Here is a 21,568-nt window from a genome sequence, read left to right on the forward strand (position 1 = left end):
CCAAAATGTAAGGATTACTTCGCCTTCCTATATGCCGACATTTTTCAATACCGCTCAATGAAGGATCAGGAATATGAAGACAAAACAGGTGAAAGGGAGAGAACTTTTGAAAAAACACATACATTTAATCACGTATATGTACCTACCCCTTGCGCGTTAGACAGAGCCATCGTTCTTGAAAAGACTGATAGGCCACGTTAAGCTGTATGGCTTAATGATAGAATTGAGATTCAAATATTGACAGGTTGCTAGCCCATCGCCTAAAAGAAGAATCCCAAGCTTATAAGCCTATCCCTTAATCGCTTTTTACGACATCCATGGGAACGAGACGGAGTGGTCCTATTTTTTTTTTAATTGGAGTCGGGAACAACAGCCACTAAAATATAATTGCCTCTGATTAAATTACTTACCTACTTTATTAAACAATGGAAATAACTAGGTAGGTACCTCTGTTTTTATATAAAGTCCTCAGTATACAAACACAAATATTAAAGTTCTCACGGTTAGAGGGATTTTAGTTAAAAACAAAAGTTAGAATAATCTTTATTTATTTCAATATCCATACATAATAAGCATTTGAGAAACATTTAAATAACATTTCCTTAATTACAGAATAAATTATAAAAATTGACACTTATGTTTAGAATTTCTTATAGCCTAAATATCTGGATTCGGCTGCGTGAGTGAAATGCAACATATATTCCTAAAATAAATTATTGAGTTATAGCATCTACCAAAACCCTCATATTAAGAGAACGACTTTGACAGCTATGACTAAGACGATGTCACAAATAACGCCAGTCACAATTGCACGTATCAAACTTGCAAGTATATCGGTACCCAGGGTAATTCACCCATTGATCCACAAATATTTCTTGACTTGCTTCTTTGTATAACTTATCCAAATTAAAATTTCCAATTGCATTTGCGGTTCTTGTTGCAAAGAAAGCAAGACCAGCTTGATCACCCATCATGTCAAACAATTCTTTTTGAAGTACTGCTGTTCCAATGTCACCATAGACAGCGTGTACTACTCTCCAAGACTGTTGTACATTTCCAATATATTTTTTCATTGGGTGTTTAAGGTCCAACTGACACAGATCATTTTCGTTTATAAATTGGTTTAAATAAAATGTCACTGGAAGGTTATGATACGAATCTAACTCTATTAATTGTTTGGCGCGCCTGTTGGCACCATTTTCTGCAAGCACATCATCTTCCAAGCCACTGTCAGAATCTGTTTCTTCCCACTCTTCGTAATCGTCTTCTTCATGATTGTCGTATTGATATAGTTTCATGACAAAATCTTCATGTAAATGAAATCTAAAATACTTGTTGAAAAAGTACATATGATATGGGTTCTTTGTTTTCCCACACCAATAAGTTCCAGATAATCCTTTGTCTCCATCCCGTGTATTGAAAATTTTGGTGACGTCTTTGAAATCAGGGTTATAACCATGTTTTGTTAAGATATACCCATCATGGAAGTCCATCAGTCCATATTCACCAGGAACAACATCTAATTTTAGCATTCTGGAGCCGTCTTTGCCGATAGTCATACCCAAATCCGATAAAGTGCAAATGTAGATGAAATCTTTTATTACTATTTCAGATTCCATTGTAAATTAGTAAGTTTACATTAGTAATAAGTTAAAACATGTAATTAAACAGTCGTTCGAAATCTTGAGACTGCAACTATTAGATTATATAATTATAGTACTACCTACGTCGATTCCTCTATTCGGTTTTAAATTTCAGAAATCACTTCTATAATCATAATATTGAAGGTAAGTCCCTAACTTGTAAATGTCATTGGTATAAAAACCTACCCTCACGACACGTGTGCTTGAATTAATGATGATGAGACTTACTTACCTTTATATAAAAATCCGTGCCGTGAAGTGCCGTGTGGTTCCCGGCACTAATACAAAAAAGAATAGGACCACTCCATCTCTTTCCCATGGATGTCGTAAAAGGCGACTAAGGGATATGCTTACAAACTTGAGATTCTTTTTTTAGGCGATAGGCTAGCAACTTGTCACTATTCGAATCTCAATTCTATCTTAAAGCCAAATAGCTGAACGTGGCCTTTCAGTCCGCTCAGGACTGTTGGCTCTGTCTACCCCGCAAGGGATATAGACGTGATTATATGTATGTATAAAAATCTCAATTTATTCTCATCATATTGTTAAATGAACTATTTTTGTACATATGTATAAGACAGTGACTGATTGACTGATTTATGTATAAACGCAGACCGCAGACGCAGACCAAACCGCTGATTTCAGAGAGTTGAAATTTGGCATATAAATTTATACATGATCTAGGGACGATTAGATGACGATAGGAGAAGATTTCCAGAAATTCCCGCGGGACCGAAAACTGTCCCAATTAAATAATTTTTAGACCTTTTTTTGTGAAAGTATACCACTTTGTGATATTCAAGTGTATTAAGTAACCTATTATTATTTATATTATTTTTTTATTTTACAGTTATCACACTGCCCGTATATCCTTTTCAGTTTGGTCCAAAGGTTCGACTGGCAGAGAATGCCTTGTGGCATTACTTAAGTCCACCTGTAGTACATTTGACGAGCATAAAGTTTAAATAAAAAAATTAATAAACCATTTGAGAAAACCAACAAGACGATAAAAGGCTGTTGCTTTGTTGACGGCAAGTGTAACTCTCAGACTAACTAATAAAATTTTTGATCATTGGTTGAATTAAGATGTTATGTTCTGAAAACCATACAATTGAACGTGGATTTTCAGTGTTTTCGAGACTGTTGGCTCTGTCTACCCTGTGATTGATAGATATGTTTATATGAATGTATCATCTACGAGATAACACAATGGACTCACCTATACCTAATCTCAAAAAGAACACCCACGGCAAAGAAAGAATGCAATCTCAATTAGGGTTACGGAAGGATGTCGGACAAACATTTCAAGCTTAAAAATTGTGCAGCTGTCGACAACAGGAGGTACGCATCATTCTCGGAGCTGCTGCTTTGATGTACCTAAATGTGTGCTGTTGTATATTTGTACTATCTTGAGGGGCATTGCGCCATACCATTTTTTAGGCAATAGGCAATAGGTAGACAAATAGCTTAAACAAAGTATATTTTAATAACTTAAATCATATACAAGTAGGAGTAAAATTGGATAAATTTTAATATTTACATTTTATTTCTATTTTTTAAATAAACGATAGTTTCTTTAGGTTTTAGAAGCACAAAATACGCTACAAAACACATATAGCTCAATAACATGCTCATAATAATCACATACACTACGTACTGTCGCCACCAAAAGTGCAAATTATTGTTTACTCCAAACCATAGACCCGTAAACACTATTGTCTCAATCGTGACCACTATGATCCAAAAGACATGCCAAACACGAACATGCCGAAAGCGAATTTTAAACTCCATAAGGCAGAACAGATACACAAATGCGAGAAATAAATAAAAAGATCTCTTAACGGTACTCGCTTGAGGTACAATCAGAAACAATAGCATCACTTGATAATGTGAAAAAAGAACTATAGTTGATGCTATAATTGATAAGTTTATAAACACAGCAATCGAGAGAAGTCGTGAGACGAAAAAGGAGTACCATGCTAGGAAATGTACTAGTGCAGCAGTTAAATCTTGTGGCTCCAAGCCCCGCATGTACGCTCGAGGAACACGAACCGGAATGTCGGGCTCATCTTGAACCACTTCGTCACAGTACTTCCTTCTTGGCGGAGCAGAAAGCCACATAGGAATTGACTCTGCATTCTCCACCATTTTTTCTGCCCATACGGCGAAAGAACCCGGTCTTGGCGCTGGTATTTGAGGTGGGGGCGGGATGTATACTTCCTGTATAGTATACTGGGTATCTCGCCTCCGCGGCGCTACCCGATCTATAATCGATATTGGTCTGACGTACTCTTCATCGCTGTTTACTTCAGGAGATGATCTCATGGACTCAAATGGGGGAATATACCCGGAACTATTCGATTCCGTTGAGACGTCATCGTAGTCATAATAAAATGTTGATTCGTTAATCGTTCTTGGGGTTGGCGAGAACTGCATTAGATCACTAGTTTGTCGAGATTTCCTATAACTTGTTCTATGTGACGATGCAGAAACAAAATTATCTATGGTTTCGTAAATAGGTTCCTCGTTTTGTTGCCTGTCTTCGTCGATACCATCGATGGCAGTTTCGAGGTTTTCATTATTTGCGTTGTCTATTTCCTCTCTAGGGTTGCTCCATGGGTACCTGCGGCCGTTCAACTTCTCTCTTTCAAATCTCCTGTAGATGGTCGCTGTGCTTGCCATTCGCAATGAAGACGCTATAATGCTGATTGATTGGAGAACAGCTGAAAAAAAGTGGAATACAGTTAGATTTGACTATTCATTTTCTCTGCGTGGTCTCAATTGCACCACCCACTGCAAATCTTCGGGTTCCGGGGTTCTCCTTCCGACTTTTCTCCATTAACTGGCATATCATCTTAAGCGACATCTAGCCATTATTTCATGGCCTGACTAAGATTTGACTACTTATTATAAAACCGACGACCTAAGACGCCCTAATACGTGTAGGTACCTCGACGTATGTACTGTGTACTAATTTATTTTTTCTTCGTCTAATTCGTCTAATATGACATAATGTCTACAGCTGGGCAAAGGCCTCTTTCTCCCCCTACAAATTCCTGTTAAAGCAGAATTTTGCTATTCGTTTAGAAACAGGCCATGTCGATTAATGCCAAATTGGTGATATACTATATTATAATAGGTAGTAGGTATATGTATAAGTTTGATAAATAACTTTGTAGTAAACTTAAAAAAACAAACTGACCTTTTCCAAAAACAGGATTTTGATACCGGGCCATGATATCCAGGATATTGACCAATGCGTGAGGGGCTGCATGTACAAAGGACTGCAGAAACAGGTACAGCTCCACTGGAGAAGGCTTCCGGGCGTAGTTTACAGCCTCTTGAGCGCGCTGGTCATCGTCAGCACGTGACGCAAACACGGCTTCTATCCACCAAAATATGAGGTAGCAATATCTGAAAACGTATTAATGGATAGAATAGAAAAGAATAGATTTATTTTCAAAATTGGATACAAGGTATCACTTATTGACGTCACATCACTTAAATCTAATTATAACTACTACCGCTTCCAAAGCGCATGTGTAGAAGAAGCGACGGAACAAACTACACTGCAGCATTTTCATTGGACGTCATCTAAATCATGGACGAATGCACATTGTCTACATTAAAAAACATGAATGAATGTAGAACTAGGAATGGAATTCATTAGGTATGGATACAAGAAACCTATATACAAAAATGTTAGACCGAGTTAGTTACATAGTTACTTGACTCGAGGTACTTAACATTCAAAATACATATAAGTAGTAGGTATCAATTAAAATTCCCCAAAGTTTTTGTGATGAAACTTCTGGTCATTGTCATCTTCCTCATGTCTTTGTTATGTCCTTTCCATTCTGGAGTAACCTGGGGTGCGCCTTTCACCAATATCCCGGTTTGAGTAAGTCAGGTTTTTACCCGGAGCCACTCTCGTCTCACCTCCACAACCTTTGCAATGGACCGTACCTCATATTGAATCAGGGTTACCATTCATTTATCTAAATCTGCAGGCTTCCTCACGATGTCCTCACAAGATACAAAAGAGCATCAAGCTATTTTGTTCTAGCACCATGACGGTTAAAACATGGCTCGGCTATTTGGTTGGTTTAATACAACCCACTTTATAAGATTTTAAAACATTCTGAGTTCGACATTATTTCATCTTTTAATTAAATTATTATGCTTAGACGATTTTCCAATTGATTAGACAAGACAAGCGGCTCTCTGAACCTTCGTTTGATAATTTCGTGAATTGTTACTTAATCTTATTGTACCTAAATCAAAATAAACACTTAATTCTTACCTGCCTACAGCAGCCACAGGGAAAAAGAGGCAGTTGCAAATTTGTAGTAACACCCATTTCACGTCTTTTTTCTGTAGATTCACTGAATACGCAGACATTTCGGTCTGTAAGCCAGGGGGCGGAGACGCCAGGGTAAACACCAAGCTGATCACGGCTGGCAACACCATCAGAATTATGCAAAAACTCCCAACTCTACGACACAATCATGAAAAAATACTAAGTAAAATAGGTAAACTAAGTAAGTAGGTAGGGTTTTGAGTACCTATTATTATTATTGGAATGGAAAGTTAAAACAAAATACCTTAATCTCGTCTTCACGCAACCAAAATGAAATCAATTTGGATTTTTTAAGGGGTTTAAGTTTAAGATTTTGAGAAGTTCTCATGGAACGTAGTGCCACGTAAAAGTTAAAGGTCTGTTACCGTCTCGGTAACCGTTACCGCAACATGTATCGCTCGTAACCAGTGGAAACTACAATTATCCAGACCTATAATAGACTTATAGTTAAGACGCGGCCTATTTCAGGGCCATTAAGATCTTAAAGCCTAGTGATAGACTACTAATCTATATGAGATGACTACTAAAGTCATAGTGGGCGTAAACAGTGAAGAAAATCTCAATAAATAAGTTTATATAAATCAGATGTAGCGACGTTTTTTACAATGTATACGAAAATTTAAGCAGCCAGGACATTATTCAAATATACGTATTAAACCAACCAATAAAAATATACGTATTTAAACGCATTCAGCTCTGTGCGAGTTTATTTTATTTAAAGCAGAGCTTAGAGTAAATTTTTAATTGACCATAACTTCTTTTTCCCTCAACCGATTTATACGAAACAAAGTTATAACAAAACAGACAGACAAAAATTCCAAAAATTGATTTTATTCTGTAACATTTCATTAATCGCCTCTTATCAGTTTTATTAGAAAATACTGAATGTTCAGATACTCGATGTTTACATCTTATTATATATACTATGAATGAACCTACTAATTATATGTCAATAAATAAATAAATATATACGGGACAAATTACACTGATTGAGTTAGCCTCGAAGTAAGTTCGAGACTTGTGTTACGAGATACTAACTCAACGAAACTATATTTTATAATATATACTTATATAGGTACATAGATAAACATCCAAGACAGGCCAATCAGAAAAAGTTATTTTCTCATCATGCTCTGGCCGGGATTCGAACCCGAGACCTCCGGTGTCACAGACAAGCGTAGGCTACCGATGCGCCACAGAGGCCGTCAAATGTATGCATTGACTATTATTTAATTATTCGTATAGATTTCAACAAGTAAGTATTTTTAGATGTTTTCCATAACTTACACATTGTGTCCGTTCGCAAAATGTTCATTTATTAGTGCCAAATCAAAACATATCAGGGTGATGTATATGACCAGACCCCCGCAAGAGGGCAGCACCCTGTGCAGGAGGAGGGCTTGCCATGCTGGTAACTTCCACCCTAAGACTTCTCCTGACACATCATTATCCAATTCACACGTTACCATTTTCCAAAATCAAACAAATCACTCATGTTTTTAATTTACACACACTTTCCAATGATAGCGTTCGTTAAACTTTCAATCTTAAAATGACTATATAAAAATAACGTAATGTGTGCAAAATTTTGTGTTTTCCACCATTGTTGTTACATTTTCGAGGTTTTCATGAAAAGAATAAAGCAAATGAACGATTTGTATTCCACACCCATTGATACCTAGTTTTGATAAGATAAGTTGAGTCAAGTAGAGATAAGAGAATATTATAGGTATGCGTATACCTAACTATTTGGCATAGTTTTATTGTTTTTGAAAACCATTTCATTTATTATATTTTATGTTACAAGGTAGGTACATAAATTTAAATTAAGATTTTTAACCTTAATATTAACTTACAAAATGAATTAATCACTTTCTGTTCGTTTCTTTTTGCATATCTCCAATTAGGTACGACTTGAGTATAGGATGGGTGTAATAACGATTTTTATGTAAAAAAAAAACTGTTCTTATTTAAACTTTATTTAATAACAACAAATTTTACAACAAACAACATTGTGGTCAGGTAAAGAAAAAACTTAAATTTTATTTGGAATTTTCTTTTTAAACGATTCACCTTGAGGACGAATGCCACATCTATATGAATGTCGATTCCAGCATTAAGCCATCCAGGTAAACGTGGCTTTCGAGTGTTTTCTGGAATATTAGCTTTTTATACTCCGTATGAGGTAAAACACGATTAAAATAAGTATTATTTTTCATTGCAGATATCTGTGCTTCGTTTGTTTTATTATACGTCAAATTTAGATTGTGACATTTAGATCATTGTGCAAAGTGAGTGACGTAAGTGACATTGACAATAACAAAAATATAATAAAAATTTGATTTTGAGGTTGTTTTAGTGTTTGGTGCATCTAATTAAATTTAGTTTTATGAACTATATTTTCCTTGGTTTACGAAGTACGAACCAATGAAATAGAATTTCGAATACTAGTCAAAAATGTTTCGAAATTTAATACTACAAGTATTGAGGAAACCTCAAAATGTATGTCCTCCAAATGTTAGCAATATCAACAGGCAAATAAGCTGCGGAGTTTGCATGAGGAATCCAAGACAAACACGTAAACCAAACAGCTTAACGTCTCCAGCTATATCTGGCAAGTACCAGGTGATAACTGAGGAAAACTCGACTGTAATAGAAAACACCGTCGATGAGGTCTACCTTGACGATAAATACCCTTTACTAAGCGACGAATTCGATGGCATTAATTTAGAAAGTTCGTATGTTTCCTAAATGTTATGTCTACATGTATGTTTTAATAAAAAGCACCACTGGCCATTCCATATTAATCATTCAAGAGCTAAGTTCTCAACATACTCGAATATTTAGTGTGAAAAATTTCAAATTGACTTATAGAATTTCATTATTAAAAAATGAAATCAGCTCTAGATTTATTGTATCACTAACACTACAAAGATATAAGCATGTTTTATTTTTTACTTGAATGACCTTGCTAAATGTAAATGTACTTAAACTATGTGAAGTACAATAAAAAGAAAACAACATCACCACATTAGGCAGAGTATTATGATATAAAAAAAATATGTTTTCTTATTCCAGGAGGAATATCAGGTGTATTTGACATAGAAGACCTTGTTGATTTGCTTCACAGAGAAAATTCGAAAAATGTCTTTGTAGCAACTGTGCCAAAGGAAATCCATTATGTAGACTACATTTGTATTGTTAGTGGGCGCAGCAAGAGGCACATCCAAGCTTTAGCAGAATTTGTGAAAAAGGTTTACAAGAAAAAATGTTATAAATCTGATGGAATACCAAGGATAGAAGGAAAAAATTCAGATGAATGGATGGCATTAGATTTAGGTTAGGATATATTTGTAATTTTTTTCAGCAAAAGCAAAGCTAGCATTGTCCTAGGGTATAGTTATAAAAATCAAAATAATTTATGCTCTTTCTGCTCTTGGCCAGACATGATGAATAAATTGTGGGCACCAAAAAATTATTGTCAATCTGCAAATAAAAAAGACAGATTTCTTCTTATAAAATTTATGATATTACTCATTATTATAATCTAGGTATAGCAAATTTAATTGAAAATCATATTTTGGGCACATGTGCATTATTCTCTTAGCTAAAAATTTTTAAAAACTTATATAAATGTTTTATTACTTTATGTAAAAACAGCTGTATGTGATATGTACGTGAATACTGAAAAAAATCACCAACCAAAGTACTACATAGGTGATATTTAATATTTGTTTCAGGTTTATTTATTATCAGAAAGTAATAAGTGTTTTATGTCTTATTAATAAGTACACAAGCCAATATCTTTCTTTATATTTTCTGGTTGTGGGCCTACTGGAAGAAATTTCTTTAGAAACAAGCAGTGCCCTTGTAAAAAGTTTCTCCTCAGTCTAGAACTAGTTTTTTTTCCATGATGTACCTAAATATAAATAAATAAATATTTGCACTCTTAAGCTGACTTTCAGATTTCCAAGTGTTGAGAATTCAACATGGACAATGCTACAAAAACAATATATCTACATGTAGAAATCAGAAATAACAATTTTAGAGTTACTTAAATAAAAGAGTTATGCATTTATTCAATTTTGTTATTTCAGGTAATATTGCACTGCACATTTTCTCTGACAAAGCCAGGGAAGTGTATGATTTGGAGACCCTTTGGTCTGTTGGGCCAGAATTTGATGAAAAATTAAACAAGAACAGTGATATAGTAGATGTGTTTGAAAATTATAGCTCCTACTTAAAAGATTTAAAACCTCTGCAGTGATCCACATTTATGCATCTACCATAGTTCAAGTTTGTAGATAAAACCATTATTGTAAAAAAAATAATTAAAAAATCATTTAAAGTCTCATATAAAATGTTTATTTGTTTTCCCTTATGACATTAAAGATACATAAAGTATGGATTGAATAGATGATTGAATTCTAAATAATGATATTTTTAATTAATTTATATTGTTCAAGATTAAAATAATTATACAGTATAAACAATTCAATATAAACTGAGCGTTGTCTGTCAAATATAATTTGTTACAATAAAATAACAATTTGGCATAATTTCTTAACTAGCTCAGAATTCTAAATGCAGTTATTATGTAAAATTATACAAATGAGCTGCTGACTACCTTTAACATACATACACAATCACAAGATCCTTACATCAGTCAAAATTTTAGTTCCACATTTATACAGCTAGTTTTACACTAATACCTATAGTTATAAGTTTGGAAGCAACCTATATATTAGTGCTTCAAATAAGTTCATCTAAGTAAAATGATAAAATAAATTGGAAGCAATAAAGGAATAGAATTAAAGAAATAGACATCTAAGTAGCAACTTAGCTTGTTTTGCATTGGACCACAAAAGGCTTTCATATTTAATAACTACAATTAGTATTCAATTAAATCTGATTATATATTTTAAAATAATTATACCGAAGTCTATCTGCCAATTTTTAGCATTTCTAAATAGACATGAAAATAATCATTATGAATTGCTTATGACTTAAATGCTAAATACTAAAAATTGACATTGCTTAAGACTCATGGGATTCAATGGAGATTTCAAGGCAAAACTGGCAGTTTATATTCTTCACTGAAAATAAAGCATAATATCAACTAAATTAAATCTTAATCTGGTGCATTTTTAAAGACATTGTTATATAAAATACACAAATGTACCATATGAGGTAATTTGTGAATTCAATTTGGATCAAAGTTTGGCTCATTTATGACTAATAAATTATGACAATATGGCCACACTCCTTCGCACACCAGCTCCGGAGTTGACATTATCCAAACTTGACCACTTTTTGAAACCATTTTTAAGAACTTCTGCATTGATCTTATCTTCCATTACCCTAGACATAGCCTCCAACTTTTGTGCTCTTTCTTTGCTAAGTGGCTCACTAGGGAATGCTAGGTCATTGGCCTCAGCAAGGGTTCGGAGATCAAAGTAATACTTGGCATAAACACTGGATGGGACATTTATGTTAAACTGCAACATCTCTAGGAACTGTCTCTCCAATTCATTCATATCCTCAACTGTTATATCCTTCAGAATTTGGCAGTAGTCTACATTCCAAACAGCCTGATCATCCCACACCTTGCTTGCCAACAAGATTGCTCCCAAAACTATTCTCTTCCAGTTTGAGGGAGCTATGTCAAGCTCTGCACAAATTAATAATCTCTCTAGGTAAACCAATGTAATGATAGCACACTCTGCAGTTAATTGAGCAGCATTAAACAAAGTTCTTACAAATTTGTAAATCTGCTTATGCTCAGGGTTATACTTATCATAATCATCACTCACTCCATCTTTGCTCAAAGGATGTAACCGTTCATCAAAAATATCTAACCTCCTTTCTGATGTTCTATTTTTTATATGGTAGTAAATGGCCAGTGCCACACATTTGACTGTGTTTTTCAGGTTTGGTTGAGATACAGTGCTATCATCTAAATAGATTGTGGAACAAGAACTGCTTTTCTTTAGCTTATTCTCAGCTATTTGATGTTGACTACGTTTTCTGGTAATACCATTTTCAATGGATGCTTTTGATCGTTCCATAAATATAGTTCCTGCGATAGGATCTTGCGATGGATCGATGTCTCCATCATCAGGTTCTCTTTCACTGATGTGCTGAATGTTATTTGAGCTCACTTCACCCTCAGGAAGGTAATCTTCTAGCTTGACGATATCTTTTCTGATGGGGGATGGGCTTCGATAACAACAGCAACTGTTTTGGTTACCCATTATTAAACTTTACCAAATATTGTCAAATATACCTTAATAACATTCTATAATGCCACACATCTAAACACATAAATTACAATATGCCGATCGACAGAAATGACGAATGCCAACAGCTTCTGAAACAAAAAGGACCTGATGAATATTCTATTACATTTGCATTGATATGAATAGAGTATATGTTTAGTAGTTTTCAAATCGTGATACTCTACCTCAACATTTTACATTCTAAATAAATAAACTGCACTCATTTCAATGAAGAATAGAAGTAGAACGAACCCGAGCGAACGAAATTCATTCATTTCTACAAAATGCACTTTTGACAATAAACGTCATTTTTTGTCAGCCTTTTTACCAACACCATAAAGAAAGGCAAAGAGAACTAGAGACCATACAGCATCGTCTCCATTAAAGGCTCTACCTACACACACCTTTTGCGTTATGTTCTCGTGGGATGTAGAGAGTTAGGTACTCTCTACGCCGCGGGACCAAGTTGCTAAGAGCTGGTGCATTGTGTCGCCAACTGACGACGGTGGTGGTAGTGGTCCTTTGACCAGCAACGGCCAGTATTAGCGACTTAGGGCTCGTGCAGCGTGCAGCCGACTTTGTCGTACGATTATAAGGTCGACCTACCCTATCCAGCTATAGTATATACTTTTGTTCAATTTTGTTATTCGCATTTCCCTTATTTCACAGTTAAACCTCCGATTTTAATAAAACTACATTAATTCCAGTAATTTAATACTGATGTTAAGGGAGTCTTGACTATATAATAATAATTGTGTTGTGTTATAATTTTTTCACCGTCCGACACGCGTTGTAGTACTCTTTGGGCACTTATGTGTGTGCGAATTTGGCCTATAAATTAAACGCTCACCTCTATGCATAGAAACCCTCACTCACTCGGAAATTTTTCTCGGTAACCCCTTTGCTTTGAAACAAAAGAAAAAAAAAGAAAAATGGCTGCCGATCGCCGATGCAGAGCACGCTTGCGTTGAAGTTTGATGATATCGTAGATTTCTAGGTTTCTTTAGGTATATTTTACATAAGTTTTACGAGTATAAAGGTAGATAGTAGTCCTTTATTTTGTATAATTCATGTGTTTTTTATAAATTTATCTATAATTGGGATTCGATGCGTTAATTTTGCAGAAAAAATGCGTCGTAAAAGTGAGCGTACCGCAAGCAAGAAAGCGAAACCATCCCCTGAAAAGAAAATAGAAAAAGTAAAACGCACGAGATCACGCCGAAGTCGTAAACAATCTACATCTTCTGACAATGAATCAGCTGAAGAGACCGTTACTGAAGTGCTAGAAACCGTTTCCGAAGAAGATAAGAAACTACCGCAGACGCCAAAGAAGGCCGACAGTCCTGATGAGTCGCAGGACCAAGTATGGCAAGTGAAAACGGCTGAGAGCTCTGGTGAAAACACTGGAGAGATTCAAAAGCTGAAAATATGTTTGACGCGTCCTCCTTCGACTCCAGAACGGGTCGATAGGTCACCGCGCAGTAAACGAAAACATTCCCGCGCTACCAGTTCCAGTGATACACCCAGTGTTGAAGGAGCAGAAGACCGAAAAAAGAAGCACCGCTCTAAGCGTACCACTCGAGAGTCAAAGGATGAAGATGATAAAAAGCATGATAGCCAAGAAGAACCTGACACAGATATTGAAAAAACTACAAATATTGACAATGAAATCACTCAAAGCGGCGACAACGCATCTAAAACAGAAGAATTACCGATGTCTACAACAAATGACGATAGTAAATCACATGAAGATAAAGCAGAAGATGTAGAGAGAAAAGATTCATCTGTGGAAGAAATCAAAGAGAATAACCAAACTAAGTCATCTGATGCTGATACAACTGTTGTTTCTCCAAGAGATGAATCAGTAACAGTTTCACAGACCAGTGACTCAGTGGCTGAGCCAGCTCAGGATGAAATAGCAGTTGTTTCATCAAAGGATGAAACCAACCAGGCTGATGTGAAAATATTGACTTGCACAAGTCCCAATAAGGAGAGTCCAAAACGACAGAGGAGTGAATCTATAGATAAATCAGAAGTGCTAGAAATACATGTGGAAGAAGATACCAAGATAGAATCTGACAACGACACCAGTAAGAAGGAATCTGAAGTGAAGGCATCGGACAGTAAGGTAAGTAAACTTGAAGGGAAGATAGTCAATGTCTCAAATGAAACAGGGACTATTAATAAAACTGATGTTGTAGAGAACTCACATAAATCAGGAGAAAAGGTAAATGAAAATGATCCAGACCAAAACAGTAGTGTAGAAAAGCAGAAAGAGTACAACCATTCAGAATCTACACAATCCAACCAAGAGGAGTCTCATAATGGACCATCTGCACCTATCGTTATAAGTCGAAAGCGAAGATGGGGATCTCGCCCTGCAAAAGTAACAAGCCAAAAATCCATAACAATTTCTACTGATATTTTAAAAGAAATCATTCCAGATGTAAAGCCAGTAGAATTTGAGGAAGTAATTGAAGAGAAGGAGAAAAAACACAAAAGAGTTGAAGTTGATAAAGTGCAAAGGCCTATTTTGCCTAAAATAGTGATAGATAATACAGAAAATGTTGAACAACTCAGAAGGGAGAAAGATTTAGAAGACAATGAGAAGGAAAGTGGGAAATCAAGAGAGTCCCATTTAGCTGCAAACAGGAAGATATCTATAGTTAAGGACAGCGACAGCATTATAACGAGGCCACCAAGCCCACCCAGGCAAAAGCAGTCATGTATCCTGTTTATCAGTAATTTGGTGAGGCCCTTTACACTGCCTCAGTTGAAGAATCTGTTACAGAGAACTGGCAGGATTGAAGAGAATGGATTCTGGATAGATAGGATTAAGTCAAAATGTTTCGTCAAATATGTTTCAGAAGAGTAAGTGTTAATTCATACTTTTATAACTACTTTTCTAACAAGCTTTGTCTTTGCCAAGCTCTGCTCCCTAGGCAATTAAAAAAAAGTAGCCTATGTTACTCCTGAAGGTCAAATTTTTTAAATAGTAGTTTTTGAGTTTATTAATCTCAAACAAAATTCAAATCTTTTCTCTTTACAGTTGTATTTTAAGTTTAATTACTCGCATTAATGATAATGTAATCAAATGATGTCCATTGTTTGCAGTCAAGCTGTGGAAACCAGACATGCACTACATGGTGTTACCTGGCCTGTTTCAAATCCTAAAACATTGCAAGTGGACTTCTCAACTCAAGAGGCATTTGACAAAGCTAAGTTGAATGAAGAGTCTGACAATGCTCAGGTGTCTACAATACCCGGGACTGTGGAGGACTGGCTTCGGGAGCAGGACTTGAAGCGTGAACGAGGGGAATTGGTAATACTTCTCAATGACTTCCATTTTATTTGTATTTATTTATTTATCTACTTTTCTTTTTTGAAAAAAAAAAATACTACTGCTTGCTAAAATTTTTTTGTTGATTTTCAGGAGAAGCCATGGGAAAGAAAGGCAGCAATGCGAGAGTGGGATCTCGGCAAGGGGGACAAGGAAAGGGAGAAAGATAAAATAAGACGAGATGATGAGCGTAGGCCACTGGAGAAGAGACGCCACAGAACTCCGGAAAGAAGCCCAGAACCAGGTAAATAGTGTTATCATATTATGATGTACAATTATTACTTACCGCTACACACTTACTTAGCAATTTAGGTGATTCATCCCTCATTAAGAATATTTTTTCAACTATTAACCATACTACTACAACGCATTATCCTTTTGGTGTATGCCTTGATCAAATGTGAGATTCCCTGGTGAAAAGGTTAAGAGTATTTTAAACAAAGCAAATGAAGTATGCACGATCATAGCAATGGGAAAATTTTCTCTCCACCTACCGCCCGGGAATAAGGCGTGTTTTTTGGATGTAATAAATGTATATCAAATTTATAAAACTATTTTGTACTTTCAGCACGTAAATTCAAGAAGAAAGAAGATGAAGCCCCTGCAAAATTGCTTGATGACTTATTCAGAAAGACTAAAACCACTCCTTGCATATATTGGTTGCCTCTTTCAGCTGAAACGGTAAATACATCTTTTTAATTTACACTTCCAATCAATTAAATGCCAAATTTAATTAAGACTAAAGACCATATTTGCATTAAAATGTAGATGACATTATTTATTTATCAGGTTTGTAAATGGGATGGTAGTTTAAAAAAAAAGGTGTTGTGAAAATCTGCCTACATTATTTGCTGGCCTGTTTAGCACAGTTGTTGAATTCTCCACCATGAACCAAAAGATCCAGGCTAGGTCATGATGAAAAAGAACTTTTTCAGGTCTTGGGTTTCTTTAGATAAAACACCCAAGACTAGTTAAATAGTATTATTATAAAAATAGTTGAGTTACCTTCCCATAATCCAAGTATCAAACAAGTCGGACCCGGGTCCAGAAACATATTCTGTGGAAGGTGCAACCAGGAATATGCAGAGATGAGAGAGAACCCAAGTCTCGAACTTACTTTGGGGCTAACTCAATCTGTGTAATTTGTCACATATATATTTGTTTATATTATTTATTTGTACCATTTTGTTCTCGTTTGTTTCTAGATAGCAATAAAAGAGGAGCAGCGTCGCCAGCACATGGCCGAGCACGAGCGGCGCCTGCAGGAGCTGCGCCGCACGCATCGCCGCCACTAGCATGGTCCGTCCCGCACACATTCATCCATACACACATCTACACAAAAACAAACTATCCAATTTACACTTTACACTAAACATGTTCAAACTTTCCAATTCATATTCATACCCCTTACACTCTACACCAACATGTTCCACCCCAATATCATTTTAATCAGTCCATGGGCGACATTTTTTTCAGGTGACATTTTGTTTGAGGGACGTCATATATTTTTTCGTTAAGGAAACGTTAAGTTCTGTATTAATTACTTTTAATAAATCTAGGTTTAGTGATGCATTATTACAAGATTGCGGAAGAGTTTGTAGGTGCTGGAAATGTAAATTTAATTAACATAATGTTATAGAAAAGGCACGCTTGGAGGAAATCCTATGATTTAATTCATCGTCGGAGTCGGTGTCTTCATGCAATTGGGGACTTCCGATGTTGGACGCGAGACTTTCCGTCGGCGCAATATTGACGACGAAACATTGGAGTATTATCGATGCGCTGCAGAAGCACTAACACCTACACTATACAGGTCTGTGCTTGCGCTACTTTGAAATACTTCGGAGACAATGTCAAGGAAATCGAAATCTATAATGAAGATATGGAGACCGAGTTAACATCTTTCCTGAGGAATGGCGAGCATCAAATGCAATCAACTAAGGGAATTGTGTAAACATTGCATAAAATCTCAATCATCATTGTTGTATTGGAGAAATTGTTACATTTAATCGAGTATGTTGGAAATTAGCTGCCTTCGTCGGCGATAGACATTAGCGTGAGAGTATTTTTGCAGTAGTCAGGTCCATTATGTAATTTTGTAATTCAATTTCTATGAGAAAGTGTTTGTGAGACGTATAATATTTCCATTGATGTTTAATAAACATTTCCCTACTCAATGCTTTTGTTTTATTTGAATCTTCATCACTTTCAGCTATTTTGACAATTTTTTTAAATCTAAATTTACATCAAGTGAACTTGTCTGCCTCGAAGCTCTTTAAGTTAATTAATTTCAAGAAACCCATATTATTAACGTCACGTTATCCATGGCTTTTCTCTTTTGTAGTAATTTGGAAATTTGTTTTGAGCGGTTTGAAATTGAAGTTATTTCTGGGATAAGAGGTACCTACAATCAAAATACTTTGAATATGATGCCTACTCATATTATGCTCAATCACCAATAAATTTTATTATCATACAAAATTCTTTTGGATTGATAACTATTTATTACTTATACATAATCAACAGAATTAGGCAAGGATTAATTATCTTTATCAGAGAGAAGATTGTCTGTTATCAATGGGATAAGATATTCTTCTGATAACTGTCTTGTAGTGGAGCACTGGATCTGGCCGCCGTACGGTGGTCTTCCAAAATGGTAAGTTCTTTAGTATTTATTACACTAGTTTACAGTATATCTGTTGCCAAAATAATTTTAGCTGTTGCTAACTTTATATGGTATGCATATTTCAAATATGTAAATATATTTTTTTTATCAGCTCTAGTTTTTGAGTTTCAGCTATGATGTAAAAACAGAAAAAAATACATGTATTTAATTAGAAATTATTTATTAAAAAATTAAATTAATCATTGGCTTCTACACAACTTCGTTTCAAAGCTTTTCTCTGATGTGAAGACTTAGGAAAATGGCGTATCAGAGACCAACAACAGTCAGACATCATATCTTCTCCATAGTGAGCTGAGGAAATTTTTGGCAAATGTATGAAAAGCAATTCCCTTTTTTATCTAGTGCTTTAACAAACTGTTTCATGATTCCCAGCTTAATGTGTAATGGTGGAAGTATAATTTTGTCACGAGCTACTAATTCTGGATTTTATTGTGCTTTCCAGGCATCATATTTGTTCTTAAAGGCCAAACTCTTCTCACCCAATGCTCTAGTTTAGCTCTACTGTCCCAAAGGCAAATAAAACAGGGAAACTTAGTGTAACCACTTTGTTGACCGAGAAGAATGTTCACCATTTTTAAATCAACACAAATTTGCCACTGATGGTCATTGTATTTTATTTTATCCAAGACTAACGAGATGTTACAATATTCTTCCTTTAACTTTGTACTGTGGCAATAGGTACTCCAGCACATTTATTTCCGTTATGTAACAGAATACACTTTAGACTACGTTTAGAGCTGTCAATGAATAAACGCCAATCGTCTGGTTTGTAATGTTTCAAGCCCATTTTCATCAACAAGTTTGTAATATCTGAACAAAAGGAAATATCTTTTTCGTCGGAAAAATAACACCGTAACTCTTTTTCTCTTTCACGATAAAAAGTTATTTTAGTTCCCGAGGTAAGTATTTTTTTTTCTTTCAGTCTTGATGCCACTAATTCTGAAGCTTGTTTAGAAAGATTCAAGTCTCTTACAAGATCATCTAACTCATATTGAGAAAAGCATTTTGGCTCTTTTGATATATCTTCAAAATCAGGATCATTGTGTGATGTACTAGGTGTTCCATTGTCTTGTTCTAAGGGTTGAGATCCATATTCAGGTACTGAAACGTTAGGTGAATGCGGAACCGGACGCTGAACACAAGTAGTACTTGGGTACTGCCATTTAAACCGTTTACATTCACACTACAAAAGTAACAGTCTTCGTGATGATTTTGTGGTTCTCGCCAAATCGTTGGTGTTCCAAATTTAAAGGCACTTCTTTTACCACTTTTCCATAATCTTAAATATTCCACGCAGGATTTAAACACACAATTGGGAGCCCAAGACTTGTCATTTTTATCCAAGAGCTTCCCAAATCACTCAAAATAGGTATTTTCACCAACTCTGATATAACTTACAACAACACATATTTTCCGCATATATAGCAAAAATGATTTGGATTATTTAAGCAACATCTTTTTGAACTACTCATCTTGCAAAAACTTTAGATATTATTTACAATACAATAAAAAACGTACTTTATCGGTAAACAAATAAGCACAAATGATAAAATTCATAAAAAAAGAAACTCGAGCTGCACGAAAAATTTTAAGGGTAGATTTGACATAAACGAGTCATAAGTGAACACTATCAACCATCTAAATCACGGCAACTGACAAAAAGTGGAATTTTGTAAACTAGTGTTATTAGTCTTAGGTATGTATTACAAGGGTACATCAGGGGTCAAGTGCGTAAGTAGACTTATGCGCAGTACCTACTTAAAGCCTTACGTGAGTCAATCGAGTTGAGTTGTAGGGAGGCTAAGGTTGTGGCCGACTGGAACTTGCCATAAAAATTCTGGGAATCCCAACTTATATAAATGCGACAATATGTTTGTTACCTCTTCACTCAAAATCATCAATCTTCATAAAATTTTGCATACATATAATGTGGAGTATGCAGAGAAGGACATAGGCTACATTTCAAATCAAACATCGAAACAAATATGCCATTTTTTTTTACTATCTTATGAATAGTGCGTTTTTGACCATGATCATTGATTGGATGAGTCAAGTTCTTAGGTTTACACGAAGCTCTTTAAAAAGTTAAAAAAAGGTCTCTCTTAAACATATTTTTAATCCTGCTAAAGGTACGAAGTGTGTTGTTGGTGTTGAGCGTGGCGCTGGCCGCTGCGTCGGCGCAGAATCCGTTCACATTGGAGGAATTTGTTGGTGGCGTGTTTGCACAGTCAGGTTTCAATGGCGTTTGGATTTCTGGTAAGCAAAAGGAATCACGTGACGGTGCTTGAACTTTGGTGATTAGTGGATAGGGTAGATAAAAGCATGTAGAAATGTACAGTGGACTACATACAAAAGAATTTCAATGTTGCATCGTAGACATATCGTATAAGTAGGTACTTTTCTATGTGGCTTACTGTACCTTCCAAGAAAGAAAAGGCTAAGGTTCCAACTTTCAACAACAAAAATCAAGGTTGTCGTATGAAGCAAATGAAAATAAAAAAGATATTGACTGAGATAATTTTGTTTCAAGCCTTTAATGTCTTAAGTATGATGAATTTCATTGTTTAGGTAGGTACTTACTATTTATGTTTTCAGATACTGAGTTCACTTATACGATCCCAGGAGAAACAGGAATATACATTTTTGATGTGGAACAATTGAACAGCACCGTACTCGTTTCTGGGGAATTAATGGTTAGTAGGTATTCACATTTATGCGGGATACTTTCTACCCATTTTAATCTTAAGCCTTTTAACATTGAGATTTTTTAGGCGATAGGCTAGCAACATGTCATATTTTTTTTATTATATTATATCATGTCGCATTTCCATCAATTAGACATACCTACAGCTGAATGCGGCCTTTCAGGTTTTTTTAACTGATTGCCCTCTCTAGGTCAGTACTTAGTAAGTGTTTAAGACGTGATTAAATGCGTATGTTTGCCAAAAGCTTTTATAGCTCTAATAATACATACGTAAACATAGAGCCAAAAACAAGCACACTTCTTCCTCAGTTCCTCAAAAAAATCCTTAACTTCATTAAAATCTGTTCACCGTCAATGGTAAAAGACACACATTTGGTTGACATCACTAACGACACACGCCATCAACCACAGCGAGAATACGTCGCGTTGAGAGCCAATAGCAGCGAAAAGTCTGTATATAGCAACGTCATAATGCACGCATGCTGAATAGCGATATTAATTTAACAACATTAATACAACCTCTGACTCCACATCGTCGGATCCAGGGTTCTCCAGGC

At 35.4% G+C, this 21,568-nt stretch overlaps 4 protein-coding genes across 6 annotated transcripts in view; 2 read left to right on the plus strand and 2 right to left on the minus strand.

Annotated features, from left to right (window-relative positions):
* Positions 1–3,110: 3,110 nt before the first annotated feature.
* Positions 3,111–7,686, minus strand: LOC106143151 (uncharacterized). The gene is made up of 4 exons (XM_013345162.2): positions 7,291–7,686; positions 5,947–6,138; positions 4,846–5,057; positions 3,111–4,366 (listed from the first exon to the last, which is right to left on the minus strand). The coding sequence occupies exons 1-4, from the start codon at positions 7,470–7,472 to the stop codon at positions 3,180–3,182; spliced, it is 1,773 nt and encodes a 590-aa protein (XP_013200616.1). The 5' UTR covers positions 7,473–7,686; the 3' UTR covers positions 3,111–3,179.
* A 357-nt stretch (positions 7,687–8,043) lies between these two features.
* On the plus strand, positions 8,044–10,337 carry LOC106143153 (mitochondrial assembly of ribosomal large subunit protein 1). Of its 2 annotated transcripts, XM_060945620.1 has the most exons (4): positions 8,044–8,303; positions 8,538–8,737; positions 9,082–9,342; positions 10,101–10,337. In XM_060945620.1, exons 2-4 carry the CDS (start codon positions 8,560–8,562, stop codon positions 10,268–10,270), a joined length of 609 nt encoding a protein of 202 aa, XP_060801603.1. In that variant the 5' UTR covers positions 8,044–8,303; positions 8,538–8,559; the 3' UTR covers positions 10,271–10,337. The 2 variants fall into 2 exon arrangements, with proteins under 2 accessions (XP_060801603.1, XP_013200621.1); XM_013345167.2 differs by lacking the exon at positions 8,044–8,303 and having other exon boundaries at positions 8,313–8,737; positions 10,101–10,336.
* LOC106143152 (cyclin-Y-like protein 1) lies at positions 10,283–12,605 on the minus strand. Of its 2 annotated transcripts, none has more exons than XM_013345164.2 (2): positions 12,467–12,605; positions 10,283–12,373 (listed from the first exon to the last, which is right to left on the minus strand). In XM_013345164.2, exon 2 carries the CDS (start codon positions 12,255–12,257, stop codon positions 11,247–11,249), a length of 1,011 nt encoding a protein of 336 aa, XP_013200618.1. In that variant the 5' UTR covers positions 12,258–12,373; positions 12,467–12,605; the 3' UTR covers positions 10,283–11,246. The 2 variants fall into 2 exon arrangements, with proteins under 2 accessions (XP_013200618.1, XP_013200619.1); XM_013345165.2 differs by having other exon boundaries at positions 10,283–12,370; positions 12,467–12,589.
* Positions 12,606–13,216: 611 nt separating this feature from the next.
* Positions 13,217–21,568, plus strand: part of LOC106142992 (uncharacterized) — a 32,847-nt gene continuing 24,495 nt past the window's right edge. Inside the window, exons 1-9 of the mRNA XM_060950996.1 lie at positions 13,217–13,320; positions 13,406–15,152; positions 15,396–15,603; positions 15,715–15,865; positions 16,190–16,302; positions 16,827–16,915; positions 18,235–18,277; positions 20,437–20,563; positions 20,903–21,000. Of these exons, the coding sequence (XP_060806979.1) occupies positions 13,411–15,152; positions 15,396–15,603; positions 15,715–15,865; positions 16,190–16,302; positions 16,827–16,915; positions 18,235–18,277; positions 20,437–20,563; positions 20,903–21,000 (2,571 nt within the window). The 5' untranslated portion in view covers positions 13,217–13,320; positions 13,406–13,410. The remainder of the gene's footprint in view (positions 13,321–13,405; positions 15,153–15,395; positions 15,604–15,714; positions 15,866–16,189; positions 16,303–16,826; positions 16,916–18,234; positions 18,278–20,436; positions 20,564–20,902; positions 21,001–21,568) is intronic.

Source organism: Amyelois transitella, chromosome 2, assembly GCF_032362555.1.
Source record: "Amyelois transitella isolate CPQ chromosome 2, ilAmyTran1.1, whole genome shotgun sequence".
In the NCBI taxonomy this organism is placed as follows: domain Eukaryota; kingdom Metazoa; phylum Arthropoda; class Insecta; order Lepidoptera; family Pyralidae; genus Amyelois; species Amyelois transitella.